The 20,281-nt window shown below is 52.4% G+C and overlaps 1 protein-coding gene across 1 annotated transcript in view; it reads right to left on the minus strand.

Annotated features, from left to right (window-relative positions):
- Positions 1-331: 331 nt before the first annotated feature.
- LOC135248578 (bromodomain-containing protein 4-like) overlaps positions 332-20,281 on the minus strand; it is a 32,831-nt gene continuing 12,881 nt past the window's right edge. The window contains exons 4-19 of the mRNA XM_064323372.1: positions 17,937-18,072; positions 17,032-17,327; positions 14,948-15,349; positions 14,179-14,307; positions 13,751-13,984; positions 12,326-12,528; positions 10,158-10,534; positions 9,679-9,789; positions 8,868-9,281; positions 7,300-8,124; positions 6,028-6,140; positions 5,646-5,781; positions 5,359-5,483; positions 4,305-4,510; positions 2,776-2,905; positions 332-400 (exon numbers count right to left, since the gene is read on the minus strand). Of these exons, the coding sequence (XP_064179442.1) occupies positions 332-400; positions 2,776-2,905; positions 4,305-4,510; positions 5,359-5,483; positions 5,646-5,781; positions 6,028-6,140; positions 7,300-8,124; positions 8,868-9,281; positions 9,679-9,789; positions 10,158-10,534; positions 12,326-12,528; positions 13,751-13,984; positions 14,179-14,307; positions 14,948-15,349; positions 17,032-17,327; positions 17,937-18,072 (3,906 nt within the window). The remainder of the gene's footprint in view (positions 401-2,775; positions 2,906-4,304; positions 4,511-5,358; positions 5,484-5,645; positions 5,782-6,027; positions 6,141-7,299; positions 8,125-8,867; positions 9,282-9,678; positions 9,790-10,157; positions 10,535-12,325; positions 12,529-13,750; positions 13,985-14,178; positions 14,308-14,947; positions 15,350-17,031; positions 17,328-17,936; positions 18,073-20,281) is intronic.

The following is a 20,281-nucleotide window of genomic DNA, read 5'->3' on the forward strand; positions in this document are numbered from 1 at the left end:
GTCCGCTGCTTGTTGCTGTGGTGAAGAGCAATGCATACGGCCGTGTTTAGAGTGCTGGGGGGGGGGCTGACAGGGTCCTTTTTCCACAGTCACATGGTTTCGGGCGGGCGGGCCTCCCGCTTTCCCAAACGAGGACCTCTCGACGTCCCGCCCTCGCCTCTTCCACTTGGTTTTTCCTGACGGGAAAGTCTGTTTGTAAATCCGGCCCACGTTGGGTTGTATTAGTTCTTTTAATTCAAGTTTTTTTTTTTTTTTCAATTTTATTTGAAGTTTCTGTAAATTTGCATGTGTCTCCCTCCGTGTCCCAGTCCTCCGCTCCATCTGTACAGTTTCAGAAGAGGTTCTCCTCAAATATGGCCATCAGGTCGCTCTGGAAATTCATGTCAATGGTGGCCGCCATCTACGGAAGGCAGAGAGAAAACACTCAAGCATGCTGCAGGGCTGCGGGAAGGTCTGAGCCTTCCTACGCAAATCAATTCCTCTACTGTAAAATCATTACAATCCTCAGTGGCCATTTTGAATTATTACCGCTATAACAGTCAAATTCAGACTTCACTCAAAAGGAAGAGGGACGTACGCTTAGCAGTTTTCAGAAGTCAACAGGCCAGTGTGCGTATGTCTGCATTTATTCACATCAGTTTGTGTATGTCTGTGTGTGCATGAGCACGTGCGCGCATGTATATGCGCAACTGTGCGTGCAAACAGTAAGTGTGTAGGCATGCGCATGTGTGTATACAGCTGTGTGTCTGTGTGTATGCAGCTGTGTATCTGTGTGTATACCGCTGTGTGTCTGTATGTATACAGCTGTGTGTCTGTGTGTATGCAGCTGTGTATCTGTGTGTATACCGCTGTGTGTCTGTATGTATACAGCTGTGTGTCTGTGTGTATACAGCTGTGTGTCTGTGTGTATACAGCTGTGCGTCTGTGTGTATACACCTGTGTGTCTGTGTGTATACAGCTGTGTATCTGTGTGTATACACCTGTGTGTCTGTGTGTATACAGCTGTGTCTGTGTGTATACACCTGTGTGTCTGTGTGTATACATCTGTATATCTGTGTGTATACAGCTGTGTGTCTGTGTGTATCTGTGTGTATACAGCTGTGTGTCTGTGTGTATACACCTGTGTGTCTGTGTGTATACAGCTGTGTGTCTGTGTGTATACAGCTGTGTGTCTGTGTGTATACAGCTGTGTGTCTGTGTGTATACAGCTGTGTGTCTGTGTGTATACAGCTGTGTGTCTGTGTGTATACAGCTGTGTGTCTGTGTGTATAGCTGTGTATCTGTGTGTATACAGCTGTGTGTCTGTGTATACAGCTGTGTGTCTGTGTGTATGCAGCTGTGTGTCTGTGTGTATGCAGCTGTGTATCTGTGTGTATACAGCTGTGTGTCTGTGTGTCATACAGCTGTGTGCGTGTGTATACAGCTGTGTGTCTGTGTGTAAGCTTGTCTGTGTGTATACAGCTGTGCGTCTGTATGTATACAGCTGGTCTGTGTGTATACAGCTGTGTGTCTGTGATACACGTGTGTCTGTGTATAAGCTGTGTCTGTGTGTATACACCTGTGTATCTGTGTGTATACAGCTGTGGTCTGTGTATACAGCTGTGCGTCTGTGTGTATACACCTGTGTGTCTGTGTGTATACAGCTGTGTATCTGTGTGTTAATGGTTATACAGCTGTGTCTGTGTTATACAGGTGTGTGTGTATACAGCTGTGTGTCTGTGTGTATACAGCTGTGTGTCTGTGTGTATACAGCTGTGTGTCTGTGTGTATACAGCTGGTGTCTGTGTGTATACAGCTGTGTCTGTGTGATACAGTGTGTCTGTGTGTATACAGCTGTGTCTGTGTATACAGCTGGTGTCTGTGTGTATACAGCTGTGTTCTGTGTGTATACAGCTGTGTGTCTGTGTGTATACATCTGTATATCTGTGTGTATACAGCTGTGTGTCTGTGTGTATACAGCTGTGTGTCTGTGTGTATACAGCTGTGTCTGTGTATACAGCTGTGTGTCTGTGTGTATACACCTGTGTGTCTGTGTGTATACAGCTGTGTGTCTGTATGTATACACTGTGTTCTGTGTGTATACAGCTGTGTGTCTGTGTGTATACAGCTGTGTGTCTGTGTGTATACACTGTGTGTCTGTGTGTATACAGCTGGCTGTGTGTATACAGCTGTGTGTATACAGCTGTGTGTCTGTGTGTATACAGCTGTGGTCTGTGGTATACAGCTGTGTGTCTGTGTGTATACAGCTGTGTGTCTGTGTCTGTGTGTATACAGCTGTGTGTCTGTGTATACAGCTGTGTGTCTGTGTGTATACAGCTGTGTGTCTGTGTGTATACAGCTGTGTGTCTGTGTGTATACAGCTGTGTGTCTGTGTGTATACAGCTGTGTGTCTGTGTGTATACAGCTGTGTGTCTGTGTGTATACAGCTGTGTGTCTGTGTGTATACAGCTGTGTGTATACTGTGTGTGGTATACAGCTGTGTGTATCTGTGGTGTATACAGCTGTGTGTCTGTGTGTATACAGCTGTGTGTCTGTGTGTATACAGCTGTGTGTCTCAGCTGGTTCTGTTGTATACAGCTGTGTGTCTGTTGTTACAGCTGTGGTCTGTGTTAACAGCTGTGTGTCTGTGTGATCACGCTGTGTGTCCTTGTCTGTTCGCTGGTGTCTGTGTGTACAGCGGGCTTGTGACGCTGGGCGGCGTGGCTGTACGCGTTGCGTGCTGGAGGCTGGGCGTTCTCTCCCTGCTCCGGCCGCGTGCTCTGCTGGTCGCCTTGCCGGCGGCGCGCGTCCTGCGCCGGCTGCGCTGCGCGTGCCTGCGAGGCTGCGCCGCTGGTGCGCTGTCTGCGCTGCGGGCTCGTCTGGCGGCCGGCGCCCGGGCTCCATCGGCTCCTCCTCCTCCCGGGGCCTGGGGCGGGGCAGAGTCAGCATCACTCTGCCTCTGATCGGTGCTTTCACAAACGCACACGCATTTGTTCCTCTATTTCATTCATTTAGCCATTTTTCATTTTATGAGATTCTTCTTATATGAAACACTCTAGGATGTCAAATCTTTCATTTAATTCATTATATACTATCCAAAATTAACAGATTTGAGTAGGAGCTGTCCATAACACCACAGCAGAATTATACATGAACTGTTCCTGGATACGCCCCTTCATGAATATTAATCAGCAGCACGAAACCGGAATGTTCCGGCAATAACAATAAACAGACAATCCTCATAATAGCAGCTGATCATCCAGTTATTCTAGAACATCCACATTCTGTCCACTCAACAGATAATGAACTTGCTAATGTGCTTGCTGTGTCCTCTCAGCTCCTTAACTACATAACAGGAGTTACACAGTTAAGTGTGTGTGTGTGTGCGCGTGTGCGCGTGTGAGAGATAGAATGTTTCTAGTGTTCCATTGCAGTACAGAGTAACCACTCTCAGTCTAATACTTGGCCATATCGCTAAATTTTTAAAAAGACCTGTCAAATTGGAGCATGTCAGCTTCAACGAACAGAGACAAAACCTTCAGCGTTAAGAATGCGTTAAAAAATAAACACCAAATAACTGACAGGGGAGCGGTTTTCACAGACTGGGCGCAGTGACTCGGCCTGTTCACACCCACCCGCTCCAGCAGAGACAGGTCTCACAAATCAACACTGACTTCTACCTCTGATCTGGACATGTGACCTACCCTCCACTGCTTTAATTGGCTCAACTGGTGTAACCGGTTCTGTGTGAGCACACAGAGACGTTTTCCCACAATGCACTGCAAACAACAGGTGTCAGGTATCAGGCGATGACACCAGACCACGTGAGAGGGACGACTACCATGAAGAGCAGACACACTCACACACACACCATGCAGACGCACTCACACACACACCATGCAGACGCACTCACACACACACACACACCATGCAGACGCACTCACACACACACACCACGCAGACGCACTCACACATACACACACCATGCAGACGCACTCACGCACACATACACCATGCAGACACACACACACACACATTCACAAGCATTCTACACTAGGAGTTGACCAGATCTCATCCAGAGGGCTAGTGTGGCTGCACCAAGCAGTGACGCACCTGATTCTACAGATCAACCACTGGAGAGTCTGCTGAGGACCTTGATCAGTAGAATCAGGTGTGTAAGTGCCTGGTGGGAAACGAAAGCCTGCACCCAACAGCAGCCCTTTCTGCGTAAGGCTGAGGACTGAAAACCACTCACACACACTCCACCACCAGTCTCTCTGTCCCACGCCGCTCCTCCCTCCCCCCCTCCTCTCCTCCTCTCTCACCGCAGTTTCTCCTGGTCTCTGCGCAGTCGCTCCTTCTCCACCTGCTCGGCCTGCGCGCGCAGGGCCTTCTCCCGCTCCTCCTTCTCGCGCGCGGCACGGCGGAACTGCTCGAAGCTGTCGCTGGACGACTTGAGCGTGGAGGAGGGAGCTGAGGCCGGCTTCTGCGCCAGGCTGGCCCACGAGCCCATGTTCTTCAGCTTCACATCCTGAGAATCAGCACAGGGAGACATTCAGGAGCTGCGGTGGGTTTGAGGTTCCCACAGTGAGTGGGTTTGGGGTCCCCACAGTGAGTGGGTTTGGGGTCCCCACAGTGAGTGGGTTTGAGGTCCCCACAGTGAGTGAGTTTGGGGTCCCCACAGTGAGTGGGTTTGGGGTCCCCACAGTGAGTGGGGCTTGAGGTTCCCACAGTGAGTGGGTTTGGGGTCCCCACGGTGAGTGGGTTTGAGGTCCCCACGGTGAGTGGGCTTGAGGTCCCCACAGTGAGTGGGTTTGGGGTCCCCACAGTGAGTGGGCTTGAGGTCCCCACGGTGAGTGGGTTTGGGGTCCCCACAGTGAGTGGGGCTTGAGGTCCCCACGGTGAGTGGGTTTGGGGTCCCCACAGTGAGTGGGTTTGGGGTCCCCACAGTGAGTGGGCTTGAGGTCCCCACAGTGAGTGGGTTTGGGGCCCCCACGGTGAGTTGGCTTGAGGTCCCCACGGTGAGTGGGCTTGAGGTCCCCACGGTGAGTGGGTTTGGGGTCCCCACAGTGAGTGGGGCTTGAGGTCCCCACGGTGAGTGGGTTTGGGGTCCCCACGGTGAGTGGGTTTGGGCCCCCACAGTGAGTGGGCTTGAGGTCCCCACAGTGAGTGGGTTTTGGGTCCCCACGGTGAGTGGGCTTGAGGTCCCCACGGTGAGTGGGTTTGGGGTCCCCACGGTGAGTGGGCTTGAGGGCCCCACGGTGAGTGGGTTTGGGGTCCCCACGGTGAGTGGGCTTGAGGGCCCCACGGTGAGTGGGTTTGGGGTCCCCATGGTGAGTGGGTTTGGGGACCCCACAGTGAGCAGGGTGCAGTGTTCACCTTTTTGGAGGTGATGGGAGTCTTGGGCTCATGCTTTAACTTGTCCTGCAGGGAGGAAGGCGGGGCTCCATGCTCAGAGGAGCTTATAACAGGCCGAGAGGTCTCCAGGGGCTTCAGGTCTGATCCTAAAATCACACACAGGAATAAGTGCATAGCCCTGCGTGCACCACACACACACACACACAAGCACGTACACACATATGCACGCACACAAACACATGTAACAAACAAACACAAACGTACAGACACACACGCGCGCATGCACGCACACGCTCAGTGATACTCACTCTGGGGGGGCTTGTTCTCAGGGTGTTTCTGGGGCTCCTGCCGCAGAGCGGGGCTGAAGTGCTCCCCCCGCATCGCAGGAGATGGGGAGAGCTTCTCCTCTTTCACCCCAACCATGGCCGGGGGTGCCCTCTGCTCCTGAGTGTTAGTACACACAATGAGTACAAACGATACACACACACACACACACACACAGCTACGTCCTACAGAGACATACATACACACACATACATGGCTATACACACACAGCCACACACCAACACATACACACACTCACCAACAGGTACACATGCACGCACACACGCACACACACACACACATACACATACACACAAACCAAAACATACACGCACACATATGCACATACACACTCTTAATACTCACAGGTTTTTTGGGCTGCTGTAGGTTGTGTGGGGGGGTGTGGTGCCCAGTGGGGGGGTACAGGGGCAGCTGGGGGGAATGCATCATCAGAGGGGAGGGGGTCTCCCTCACATGACCTGTCACCAGACGGGAAGGGGGCTGTTAGTGCTGGAAAAGTATACCTTATACACGCCATAAGTATACATAATACCAAAGTAAAACAAAATAGTGCACTATGTGAGTGTCCACTTTGTTTGTTCAGTACGGTGTGTACTATTGTGTGTACTATGTGGTGTCTGCTTTGTTTGTTCAGTACGGTGTGTACTATGGTGTGTACTATGTGAGTGTCCGCTTTGTTTGTTCAGTACGGTGTGTACTATGGTGTGTACTATGTGGTGTCCGCTTTGTTTGTTCAGTACGGTGTGTACTATGGTGTGTACTATGTGGTGTCCGCTTTGTTTGTTCAGTACGGTGTGTACTATGGTGTCACTGTAGTGGTGTGTACTATGTGGTGTCCGCTTTGTTTGTTCAGTACGGTGTGTACTATGGTGTGCACTATGTGGTGTCCGCTTTGTTTGTTCAGTACGGTGTGTACTATGGTGTGTACATATGTGGTGGTCCGCTTTGTTTGTTCAGTACGGTGTGTACTATGTGGTGTCCGCTTTGTTTGTTCAGTACGGTGTGTACTATGGTGTGTACTATGTGGTGTCCGCTTTGTTTGTTCAGTACGGTGTGTACTATGGTGTGTACTATGTGGTGTCCGCTTTGTTTGTTCAGTACGGTGTGTACTATGTGGTGTCCGCTTTGTTTGTTCAGTACGGTGTGTACTATGGTGTGTACTATGTGGTGTCCGCTTTGTTTGTTCAGTACGGTGTGTACTATGGTGTGTACTATGTGGTGTCCGCTTGTTTGTTAGTACAGGTCGGGTGTTCGTGGAAGTGGTTGGAGGTCGTGTATGAGGTGCTAGGCCGGCTGGCAGGTATGTGCTCTGGCGTAAGAGGAGGGCGCACATTACAATGAGAAATTCATCAGACAATGAGGGTTAAATCCCCAGGATTTAAATGTCCTTACATGACCCCACATGTAACACCCTAATGCAGCCAACAAGAACAAAAACACCAGGTGACCTAGTCCCCAAAAGTACATAAAACTGCAGATGGACTGGGCCTTAACCATTTTGTTTTGGTTGTGCATTTCTGTGTGTGTGTGTACATGTATATGTGTGCTTGTTGGTGTGTATGTATATATGTGTGTGTGTTTGTGTGTGTGTGTATAAGGGCGCGTATGCTTGTTTACCGGTGCTGTAGGGGTCGGGCTTGTGTTGCCGTGGAGATGGATGGTGGTGCTGCTGCTGTATGAGCTGCTGCTTGGCCTGGGGCGGCAGGCCCTTGTGCGTCTGCGCCGGCTGCGCGTGCGTGGGCTGCGCGTGCGGCGGCTGCACGGGTCCCTGCGTGTAGGGCAGGTGCTGCAGGAGCCGAGGCTGCGGCTGCTGCTGCTGCTGCTGCAGCAGGGCCACCTGCTGCTGCTGCTGCTGCTGCTGCTGCTGGGTTTGCGGCGGCAGCTGGGGAGTCTGCGCAGCTGGCTGCACGGCCTGCGACTGCACCTGCACCGACTGCAGCAGCGAGGAGGCGGAGACGACGGTGGGCAGGGCCGGGGCGGAAGACCGGCTCTGCAGAGAATGCATGAAGAGCTGCATGTTGAGAGGAAGGCCCACCGGCTCCTCGTCATCCTCCAGCAGGGCCTGCGGAGGCTGCGCCGACAGGAGCCCGAGCGTGCCGTGGCCCTGGGGGGCCAGCGGCGTGGGGGAGGGGATGCGCGGCTGCAGCGGGGGCTGAGGGGGGTGCAGTATGTGGGTGGGCAGGTGCTGCTGCTGCTGCTGCTGCTGTGCCTGTGCCAGTGCCTGCTGCTGCTGCAGTTGTTGTTGCTGTTGCTGTTGTTGTTGTTGTTGTTGTTGTTGCTGCTGTTGTTGTTGTTGTTGTTGTTGTTGTTGTTGCTGCTGCTGCTGCTGCTGCTGCTGGGGGGGCGGAGCCTGCTGGGTGGGGGGCTGGGGCGGTTTGGGGGGAAGCGGGGCGGCTCGGTTACTTGGGCGAGAGGGCTGCTGGGGCAGTGCGTTATGGAGAGCTGAGAGAGAGAGAGAGAGACAGAGAGAAGGGAAAGAGGAAGGGAGAATGACAGAATTAGAGTTGTTTTAAGATTTACATACAGACAATAATACATTTGTGTGAAGTTCTATCACCTCATTTCACTAACAAGTCCTTCCAATAAATCAGAAACTTCCTGCTCTCTGACCTTTGACCTCTGACACTGCAGGAAAGCTGTATGGACACACCCAGACATGACAATGTATTGCCCAGAGTGGCAATTTCCAACATTTTCTGTCCATGCAACTAAGCAGGTATGCAGCATTACTTTGGTTAGAATGGAAGTGAACTGAATTTTTTTCAGAGACAAGTGACCCATTTTACACAAACTAAACCAGTCACATTTTTTGGACTAATTGATTAGCGATGTCAAGGCATTCAAAGAAATATTTTGTTGAAAATGCATTTCCATGCATAGTTATGAAGGAGGTGAGCCATTTGTTAGGGAACTTACTTTGCCAGGTTGAATACCGTAATGTATGTATGTTCAACAAACAAAATGGCCTACTAGTTTTGAGCTAACTCTGCAGATCATTAGTTTAATATCCACATTCTGCTTGAATACTCATGTAAACAGACTCAAATAATAAGTTCGGCCTCAACGCAGGTCCAGCGAGTCCCTGGCAGAACTACAATCCAACTGTCTGCACTGGACACCGCACCTCCATTGCCTTGCATTATCATGTGCCTATCTTGCCATTCCCTCCACCATCTTTGGCCTACCTGGCGAGGGCAGCACAGGGCAGCGCTGGCTGAGGAAGGCGTGGGTCTCGATGGGGGGGTGGGCATTGAGGTGGGGGGGTGCAGGCGGGGAGGGCTCCTGGTGCTGCTGGGGCAGGTGCATGAGGGGCTGGCCGAAGTGAGGCATGGGGTCCAGAGCGCCCCCTAGCAACTGGGAGGACTCCAGGGAGACGGGAGGAACCACAAACGCAGCAGGGGAGGGGTACTGCTGCTGCTGCTGCTGCTGCTGCTTTAGTTGGGTGGGCTGGACCACAGGGACCTGAGGCATAGGGGGGGCCAGGGGTTGGGGGGCTCCCCCACTCATGCCCTGGTGGTTGAGCCCACCAGCCGCCTGGTGGTGAGGCTTCTTCCCCTCCTTAATGGAGTGGCCCTTCTTCTGCTGTTTCTGAGCCACACCTGGGGGAGCGGGAGGGAGAGAGAGAGAGGGAAAGAGAGAAGAGAAAATTGATTCGGAAATCGATTCAGAAGTGAGAAATCTACAAGTTTCCATCCTGGACCTCAAGAAATCCTTTTATTTTGGTACTTTACTTTCTGTTAATTCATTTTACCCCTAATGCTTCATATTTTTGTCCATGCTCGGGTACAAATTTCAGAGAGGGAGGAGATCTTTTATCTTGCATGTTGGCTGAAACTATCTGAGAGATAATTAAAAACGAAAGAGGGAAATTAGAGTTCCAGTTACAGTTGTGTGGAACCCTACCTGTGCTGAGTGTGCGGGTGTGGAACCCTACCTGTGCTGAGTGTGCGGGTGTGGAACCCTACCTGTGCTGAGTGTGCGGGTGTGGAACCCTACCTGTCTCAGAGTCCTCGCTGTCTGAGGAGCTGGATTCACTGCTGCTGCCCGAGTCCGACGAAGAGCCAGCCTTCATCTTCACACTCATCATCTCCATCGTCTTCTCTGCCACTGCAGTACACAACAGGGTCAGAACCTCTCTGTGTGCAATCACACACACACACACACACACATACGCACATACACGTGTGCACACGCACACACCCAGACACACACTCTTCACACACACACTCACAAACACTCTTACACACACACACACACTCACAAACACTCTTACACACACACACACACTCACAAACACTCACACACACACACACTCACTCTCACACACACACACACACTCACTCTCACACACACACACACACTCACACTCTTACACACACACACACACACACACTCACTCTCACACACACACACACGCACTCACTCTCACACACACACACACACTCTCACACTCACTCTCACACACGCACACGCACCAGGCAGTTTCTTCTTCTTGCGCAGGCAGGAGGAGACGTATCTCTCCAGCTCGCGCAGTGTGGAGGGCTTGAGGGTCTCAAAGTCGATCTCAATCTCGTCGGGGTTGGAGTTCTTCAGCGAGGGCTCGCGTGATTGGATGATCTGCACCACACGGCCCAGCTTGTCGCCGGGCAGCTTGTTAATGTCCAGGCTCAGCTGCCGCTTCTCCTCGTATGACATGGGCTTGCACTTCTCCCCTGTCCCCAGCCCCGCCCCCAGCCCCGCCAATGGCCCCGCCTCCTCCTCAGAGTCCAGCGCCGCCACGGGCGCCAGCGTGGGAGGGGCCAGAGGCGCGGGGGCTGCCGAACGGCTGTTCTTCACGCCCTCTTTCTTGCTGCTGTACAGGCGAGAAACGGGAAACAGGAGAGACTCCCATCATGCACTGCCACAGTCAGATCACCCAGAGAGGCGAGAGCTTATTATCAAAGTGCTGGCTCTCTACCTTAAAGGCAAATTCCAAGTATTCATCTAAATTCCACATACATTCTAAATTCCACCTTCTAAGAAATTAAAACAGAGTCTCCCACAAAAACCTTCAGTCTCTCAGATGGGTACTCCATCGCTTTATCCAGGGCACTGGACAGGACTGATTCCCATGATGCAATGCACGAGAGAGATTCCCGTCAGTTACAGCTATTTCCTGGAAGGCTGAAAAAAAAACCCCAAAAAGAAAGCAGATGGCCAGAGCCCCCCGAGGTTCTGTAGCGGTGACGGCCTGCCCTCTCTCTGCTCCAGGTGACTCACTGAAGCAGGGCCTGACTCACTGCGGGCCTATCCCGCAGCAGCTCAGAACCGACCCAGCGAGTCAAGCCGGGAGGGAGCCCCGGGGTCCAATCAACACAAAGCCCGCCTCCAAAGCGGGCAGCCTCACCACCCCGCCCCCATCACATCCGATTGGGCCGCGCAATCGCCCGCGGCTGGACCACAGATCCTTTTAAATCAGGTGAAGACGTTTCACTGGACAACTTCCATAGGCGGGAGTATTACCTTAGAAGATTCGTCCAATCGACAGTGAGGAGGCTGACCAGCACAAATTCAGCAACTGAAACTTAAAGGGTCTGTGCCGTACTGGACGCAGACACAAAACGCTTTCTGCCTCTGAGGAGCACTAATGTAGACTGAGAACAGGAGGACGCAGTTCCCTGTGGCGTACCCGCGCCACTGAGAATTTATTTTTTCTGCGATGTTTTGAAACCAGAACAAACATGGAGCCCATAGAGCAATTATACAGCCTGCCACAAATCCACGTGTTGCTCCTAATTTTTAGCACTCCTGAAAACGTGTTTATCCAGCTCAGCGCACGCTTGATCTTGGGGTCACCTCCATGTTTTACCTCCTGCTTCATTCTGTGTTGCAAATTCAATTTTCAATGACTACGGAAAATTCCCCAGTGTGATTTCAGTCTTTGACGAGCGCAAAACACAGGAATATGCAAAGACTAGGCCCGGTGAACTCAAACATGTTCAATTTAATGTTGGTGTTGCTGACTGGGATGGACAGAGATTTGAGTCTTTCACTCCCACACACATAACAACTACAGCTGCATCTATACAGCGTGACTACCCTGGACTACCCTGAACTACCACAGACTCTGCCTGATCTCAAGTCATCATCAAACGGGGCTTGAAAATCATGTAACGCATGCCCAGTTTTAAACAGGTTCAGAGTGAACTGTCCTCTTTTCACACACCACTAGAGGGCGACCTGAACAGCCTCTAACAATACTGATTGATACAGTTGATTTAAAATGTAATTACCCGTCTATACTTTTATATATTCCCCCTAGCTAACATCACTTTTCAGTCTAGCTGGACAGACCGCTGGACACAGCCTTGCTGGACAGTAAATTCAACACCCAACTCCCAAAGTTATATTCATGACCAACCACCAGTTCAAATGTAGTAGAGAGTGTACACGGCATTCTGCAGGAAAACGATCCAAACCGTCTCACAAACTGAACGTCTGGCTGTCGAGGACCGTTACCATGGATGCTGATCGCTCGCAGTTCCTGGTTACATCTCCGCACCGCCTGCCATGCCCACCCTAAACAGTTTTTAAACGTTTGTTTCTTGAGTGAAACACTTTGTTTCCCGCGCTATGGAATTCTGGGAGTTGGGGCGGAGCCTACCTGGGCTTCTTGGCCTTCTTGGGCGCAGGCTCCTTGCTCTTCCTGAGGGATTGTGGGGGCGGCTCGTGGGCGGGCTCCAGCAGCGTGGGCGGCCCCGCCCCTTTCTTCCTCTGCTTCTTCTCCTTCTTCTCCTTCTCTTTCTTCTTCGGCCGACTGGTCTGTGGCTGGGACAGGGCGGCCAGCTGCTCGTGCACGGCCTTCAGCTGCCAGGGGAAAGAGAGGGGTTAGAGGGGTATGGGGAGGGAGAGGGGGGTAGAGGGGTATGAGGAGGGGGTTAGAGGGTATGAGGAGGGGGTTAGAGGGTAGGGGAGGGAGGGGGGTTAGAGGGGTAGGAGGAGGGAGGAAGAGGGGTATGGGGAGGGAGGTTAGGGGTATGGGGGAGGTGATGGGAGGATTAGGAGGGGTATGGGGGGGAGGGAGGTTAGGGGTATGGGGAGGGAGGGGGTTAGAGGGGTATGGGGAGGGAGGGAGGTTAGAGGGGTATGGGGAGGGAGGTTAGGGGGTATGGGGAGGGAGGGGGGTAGAGGGTTAGGGGAGGGAGGGAGGTTAGGGGGGTATGGGGAGGGAGGTTAGAGGGGTATGAGGAGGGAGGTTAGGGGGTATGAGGAGGGGTTAGAGGGTATGGGAGGGGAGGTGGAGGGTTAGAGGGGTAGGAGGAGGGGGTTAAGGGGTACAGTGGAGAGGGTATGGGGGTCGAGTTAGGAAGGTGCAATATGGGTGGTGATGAGTGCTGTGTATGTGTGTGGTGTCGTGTGACGAGTGGGTCGTGTGTGTGGCATGGTGTATGCAGTGGGTGGTGGGGACGTGTGTAGTGAGGGTGCGTAGATGGTAGACAGGAGTGTCCACGTAGAGAAACAAAGGAAAGTTGTGAACTGAAAGCTTTGGGAGAAAAAAAAAAAGCTGCTTTCTGTACATTCTGTCCTCCGCTCCACTGAGAGAGGGGGAGGTAGAGGAAAGGGTGAACCCAAGGCCACTTCTTTCTCTCTTCTTTTTTCTTTCTTATTTTGGATCACGCTTTCTGGTGACGTCTGATTTCATCAAAGGACAGCATGTTCTGTTAGCGGCCTGCTCTATAACCACCTTAACACCTTTACCCTGATGCCTGTTCCTTCCATCTCTACCTCCCTCCCCTCCCTCCTTTCACCTGCTCCCTCTCAGCCTACATATTCACTCCATTTTCCTCTCTAGCCCCTCTCTCCCCCTTTCTCTTTCCCTCTCTCACTTCCTCTTCCCCATCTCTATCACTCCCTTTCTGTCAGTCATTATTTATCCTACCTCCCCTCTTTCTCTCCCTCAGCCCCCACTCTCCCCCTCCCCTCTCTCACTGCCTCTCTCGCTCTCCCTCCTTCTGCCCCTCTCTCTCCCACCTGTTCCTACAGCTCGACCAGTCTCTGAGCCCTTTCTCTCTCCCTCTCTCTCTCTCACCTGTTCCTGTAGCTCGGCCAGTCTCTGAGCCCTCTCCTCCTCAGAGTCGTCTGTGGAGGACTCTGATTCGGAGGAGGAGTCGCTGGAGCTGTCGGAGGAGGAGGGGTGGGCGTGGCCAAGGGTGGGCGGGGGCTGGGGCTTCACCGGGGCGGGGAGAAGCGCAGGTGAGGGGGCGGGGGCCGATGCTTCCTCCGGCTCGTCCGGCATCTTGGCAAAGCGCATTTCGAACACGTCCTGTCGAGAAGGAAGAGGATGCTGCCTTCAGGAGAGAACCGTGGGAAATGTAGTTCCCCCCCCTCCCAAAATGTGTCCTTGGTGAGCATGTTTATAACTGTTATCATCCAGGGTGCGTAATAGACAGCTTGTGAGAGGCAGTTTAAGTTTGTGAGAGGGCCAGCCTGTGTTCGTAAGTGTGTGTGTTCTCTCACCTGTAGTTTGCGTGCCATAGCCACCACGTCGTGATCAGGTGGGTTGTACTTGTAGCAGTTGGAGAACATTAACCGCACATCTGCGGCAAACTCCTGCGGATCCCGATACTGCCTGCTATCCAGCTTCATCTGCAACACCAACAGCACCCCTTACACCCATACTGAGCATGTGCAGAACCTGAGCCGCATTGAGCATGTGAAGAACCCGAACCGCACTGAGCATGCGCAGAATCTGAGCTGTACTAGGCACGTGCAGAACCTGAGCCGTACTGAGCACGTGCAGAACCTGAGCCGTACTGAGCATGCGCAGAACCAGAGCCGTACTGAGCATGTGCAGAACCTGGCATCAACAGCAAGCCAGCTATGGAACAACACACTTTCATGCAGTTCGGAAGCAATCTAAATAAGCTAACAAGATAGCTACACTGACGTAGCGACACCATCTTGGATGTGACAAATGTAAATTTCCCGAAAATGGGAGCAGCAAGCTAAATATGAAGTAGTCGGGCAAATATAACTCTGGCTATTTTAAAGCTCGTGACAGAGAGGGAAACTTGCATGGCAAGAGATACAGTAACCACAAGGTGGTGCTATTCTGAACAGATGTATTCCTGCAGGAAAGCCTGCTCATTGGCCAGGATCAATCAGCAGGACCTTTAAAGCGTCTCTGCTGACACATCTTTCTCTCCACAGTGGAAATGAACCCCATCTCCCGCCCACATGCACACGCAGGTACCCCACCAAACCCCGCCCCACGACTCACGCCCACCTTTATGGTGCTGAGGTCCATGGGGTGCTTGATGATGTCGTGGTAGTCATGGAGACCCAGGGCCTTCACGTCCACGGGCTTGTAGAAGGGCCAGGCGTAGGCGGCGTGCTTCTTGGACAGCATGTCCTTGACGATTCCCGCGCAGTGGCGCAGCTGCTCCTGCTGCTTGGGGCTGCGCGCCCCGCCCCCGGCCCCGCCCCCGAGCCCGCCCCCGGCCACGCCCAGCCCCAGGTGGTGCTGGGAGTCGGGCGCCTCCTTCTTGGGCTGCTTGGCGGGCCGGCTGCTCTCGCGCCGCGGCAGCGTCTTGCCCTTGGACTCCGGCCCCGCGGGCGACGACTCGCTCAGCTGGTCGTTGGCTGTGGGCGTGGTCGTGTCCGCTTTGCGCTTCTGGCTCTTTCTCGGCTGGGGGGGGGGTGGGGGGACACAGAGGGGGGCAGGAACATTACTTTTTGTTTTTGAAGAGGCGGATGACCTGCCCAGCCTGACAGGAAGCTCTTTATTACATTCCCCCTTACATTTGCAGGCCCTATTCCGTACACTTCGATGGCTTATTTGACTTCATCGTTGGCCCATCTCTCGATCCCCCGTCTGCTTTTCACATTAAACGTGCAAGTCAGTTTTTGTCTAAAGCGTCTGCCAAATCCCTAGATTTGGACCTCAACTTGAAAAATGGATATTAAAAGCATTTATGGATTTCCATATTTTTTTCATCCCCTGATACGTCCAGGCCAGCCCCCTCAGGGAATAGCATCAATTTTTCTAGAGCTCTGGCCAGGAGGTTACAGCGACACAGCATAAAATCCAATAGAGCCCCACATAATAAACAAGCCTGAAACAGAGCGAGTTAAACAAGGCCACGGGTCACACAGGCCTGAAACAGAGCGAGTTAAACAAGGCCACGGGTCACACAGGCCTGAAACAGAGCGAGTTAAACAAGGCCACGGGTCACACAGGCCTGAAACAGAGCGAGTTAAACAAGGCCACGGGTCACACAGGCCTGAAACAGAGCGAGTTAAACAAGGCCACGGGTCACACAGGCCTGAAACAGAGCGAGTTAAACAAGGCCACGGGTCACACAGGCCTGAAACAGAGCGAGTTAAACAAGGCCACGGGTCACACAGGCCTGAAACAGAGCGAGTTAAACAAGGCCACGGGTCACACAGGCCTGAAACAGAGCGAGTTAAACAAGGCCACGGGTCACACAGGCCTGAAACAGAGCGAGTTAAACAAGGCCACGGGTCACACAGGCCTGAAACAGAGCGAGTTAAACAAGGCCACGGGTCACACAGGCCTGAAACAGAGCGAGTTAAACAAGGCCACGGGTCACACAGGCCTGAAACAGAGCGAGTTAAACAAGGCCACGGGTCACACAGGCCTGAAACAGAGCGAGTTAAACAAGGCCACGGGTCACACAGGCCTGAAACAGAGCGAGTTAAACAAGGCCACGGGTCACACAGGCCTGAAACAGAGCGAGTTAAACAAGGCCACGGGTCAACCACACAGCTAACGCACACGCCAGCTTCAACTTTTCCAGGCAAACTCTTTTACTACAAGAGTTCATTACGCAAACCAAAGAAGTACCAAAACAGCACGTGGGTGATGTCACAACACTGCAGAGGGCAGTGCCTAAAACCCATCTTCCCAAACTCTTGAGGAATCAGCAGCTCATTAGAGCAGAGATTGAAGATGCAAGAAATCCAGGCAAGAAATTATCACACATGATGTTTCCCAACAACCACCTTACAAATAAACATTTATAAGGCAGCTGTTGTAAATGCAGTGTTAGCGAGACTAAATATCAATAAATTATCAATAAATATAAATAAATTCTTTTTTTAGACAAAATAACTACAAATAATAAGACCAATAAAACAAAAAAAGCAAAAAATAATCAAATAAAATGATGAAAATATTGTAGAGTAATATTAGCTATGATCAATATCAGTTATGAATAGTTCTTAGCTCCTCCAGAATTGTCCTGTTAGAGGAAGTCAAGCCATGAAAGCAGTTCCATAACAAGTCCACTGTGAAAAAAGAAACAGCACCCTCCCCCCCCACCCCCCTCCCCTGGTGAAGAAACTCACTTTGACTGGGGGGGCCACGCTCTGCAGGATGGGCACAGGGGGCGCTGGGGCTGGAGGGGGCACGGAGGTCAGGATGGGGGGCTGGGTGAGGCAGTCGAGCGGGCCCAGGGAGTAGGGGGGCCCCAGGTGGGGAGCGTGGGTGGTCTGGGTGGGGGGCAGCCGCGAGGGCAGGGCCTGAATGGGGGGCGGAGGGGGGGCCAGGGTCGGGGGCCCCATGGAGACGCCGCCAGCCAGCCCGCGCGTGTGAGGGGGCGTGGACGGGGAGTCCTGGGCGGAGCCTGGCTTTGAGTTCAGACCTGAGAGAGAGGGTGGGGGGAGAGGGGGAGAGGGTGTAGAAAGAGAGAGACAGTGTGGAGAGAGAGGGGGGGGGAGAGAGAGAGAGGGGGAGAGAAAAAGTGGTGAAATAGAGGAAGAGAAAGTGAAAGAGAAAAAAGAGAAAGGGACAGGGAGAGAAAGAGGACGACAGCAAAAGGGGTGAGATAGAGGGAAAGAGAAAAAAATAAAAGTGAGAATAAGATTAGTTTCAGCAGCTGGTTAACCCCACAAACCTGAAACAAAGTTTGCCATTTGCAGCAGTTGTATGATTTTCCTCTCTCAGTATATTGCATATCATTCTGTCACCTGTTCTCTTAGCCCCGCCTCCTCCCCTCCTTCCAGCTTTCATGTGAACTAAGCCACGCCCACTTCCCCACCCAGGCCCTCCGTGGCCCACTCACCTACATCTCTCCGACCCCAGGCCACGCCCACGACCCCGCCCAGGCCCGCTGTGGCCCACTCACCTACATCTCTGCAACCCCAAGCCACGCCCACGACCCCGCCCAGGCCCGCTGTGGCCCACTCACCTACATCTCTCCGACCCCAGGCCACGCCCACGACCCCGCCCAGGCCCGCTGTGGCCCACTCACCTACATCTCTGCGACCCCGGCCACGCCCCTTGCCAGGCATGACGGTGATCTCGGTCTCCTCCTGGGGCATCTCGGAGATCTTCTGCAGGAACATCTTCTCCAGAGCCTCGGCCATCAGGACGATGTCATCTCCGGGCTGCGGAAGTCACACGGCAACGCTTAAAAATGCACGCGCCAAACCCCGCCTGTCGCACGTGGCAGCAGGATGCAGCGAGCTCCGCCGTGCGTTGACATAAACGTTAACCGCCATCCCGTTAACGTGTCGACACACATGCCAGCTGCCGTCATATCAACACGCGCAGTGAGCTCTGCGCCACATAAACATGTCACACACAACCCAACCGCTGCCTACACACATCAACATGTCACACACAACCCAACCGCTGCCTACACACATCAACATGTCACACACAACCCAACCGCTGCCTACACACATCAACATGTCACACACAACCCAACCGCTGCCTACACACATCAACATGTCACACCAACCCAACCGCTGCCTACACACATCAACATGTCACACACAACCCAACCGCTGCCTACACACATCAACATGTCACACACAACCCAACCGCTGCCTACACACATCAACATGTCACACACAACCCAACCGCTGCCTACACACATCAACATGTCACACAACCCAACCGCTGCCTACACACATCAACATGTCACACACAACCCAACCGCTGCCTACACACATCAACATGTCACACACAACCCAACCGCTGCCTACACACATCAACATGTCACACACAACCCAACCGCTGCCTACACACATCAACATGTCAACACACAACCCAACTGCTGCCTACACACATCAACATGTCACACACAACCCAACCGCTGCCTACACACATCAACATGTCACACACAACCCAACCGCTGCCTACACACATCAACATGTCACACACAACCCAACCGCTGCCTACACACATCAACATGTCACACACAACCCAACCGCTGCCTACACACATCAACATGTCACACACAACCCAACCGCTGCCTACACACATCAACATGTCACACACAACCCAACCGCTGCCTACACACATCAACATGTCACACACAACCCAACCGCTGCCTACACACATAAACATGTCAACGCTCGTGGCAACCACCCTCGCACGTGCCCACCATCACCACAGGTCCACACGAGCGCTACCTACCACCACGTGCGAGCGCACTTGTAAACAGATGCTAACCGTCACATCGACACACACTAACCGTCACATAGACACACACTAACCTTCACATCAACACGCGTTAACCATCACATCAACACACGCTAACCGTCACATCAACACGCGTTAACCATCACATCAACACACGCTAACCGTCACATCAACACGCGTTAACCGTCACATCAACACACGCTAACCGTCACATCAACACACGCTAACCGTCACATCAACACACGCTAACCGTCACATCGACGCATGCAAACAATGGCATCGACACACACTAACCATCATATCGACACACACTAACCTTCACATCAACACATGCTAACCATGATGTCAGCACACGCTAACATCACATCGACACATGCTAACAATCACATCAACACGCGTTAACCATCACATCAACAAACGCTAACCATCACAACGACACACGTTAACCATCAAATCAACACAGGCTAACCATCATGTCAACAAGTTAACCATCGTACATCAACACATTCTAACCACGACATAACCATTTGAGTTTCAGTTCACCAAAATTCCCCCAAAAAACTATCACTTTGAAACACATCACACAGCACATGGGAAACCACAGTAACAGATGAGCCAACACACACCGAAACCATCACGTTTCAACACACCAGGAAATCATCACATACCAACTGTCACAGGCCAACACAAGGAGTGTCAAGTACCAACCCCAGTCCCAACTAACCTACATAAATCAATGACCTCATAGCAAACACACTGGGCTTACTGACCAACACACATTAACTGTGACATCACTGTCCACATCATACCAAACACACTGGGCTTACTGACCAACACACATTAACTGTGACATCACTGTCCACATCATACCAAACACACTGGGCTTACTGACCAACACACATTAACTGTGACATCACTGTCCACATCATACCAAACACACTGGGCTTACTGACCAACACACATTAACTGTGACATCACTGTCCACATCATACCAAACACACTGGGCTTACTGACCAACACACATTAACTGTGACATCACTGTCCACATCATACCAAACACACTGGGCTTCCTGTAAATCTGCAACGCCTGTTGGGACAAGGGAGCCCCATGACTGATGAGTCATATCGTGTGCGTGTGTGCGTGTGGGAGCGCGTGTGTGCGTGTGT

This window comes from Anguilla rostrata, chromosome 2 (genome assembly GCF_018555375.3).
Source record: "Anguilla rostrata isolate EN2019 chromosome 2, ASM1855537v3, whole genome shotgun sequence".
NCBI classification, from domain to species: domain Eukaryota; kingdom Metazoa; phylum Chordata; class Actinopteri; order Anguilliformes; family Anguillidae; genus Anguilla; species Anguilla rostrata.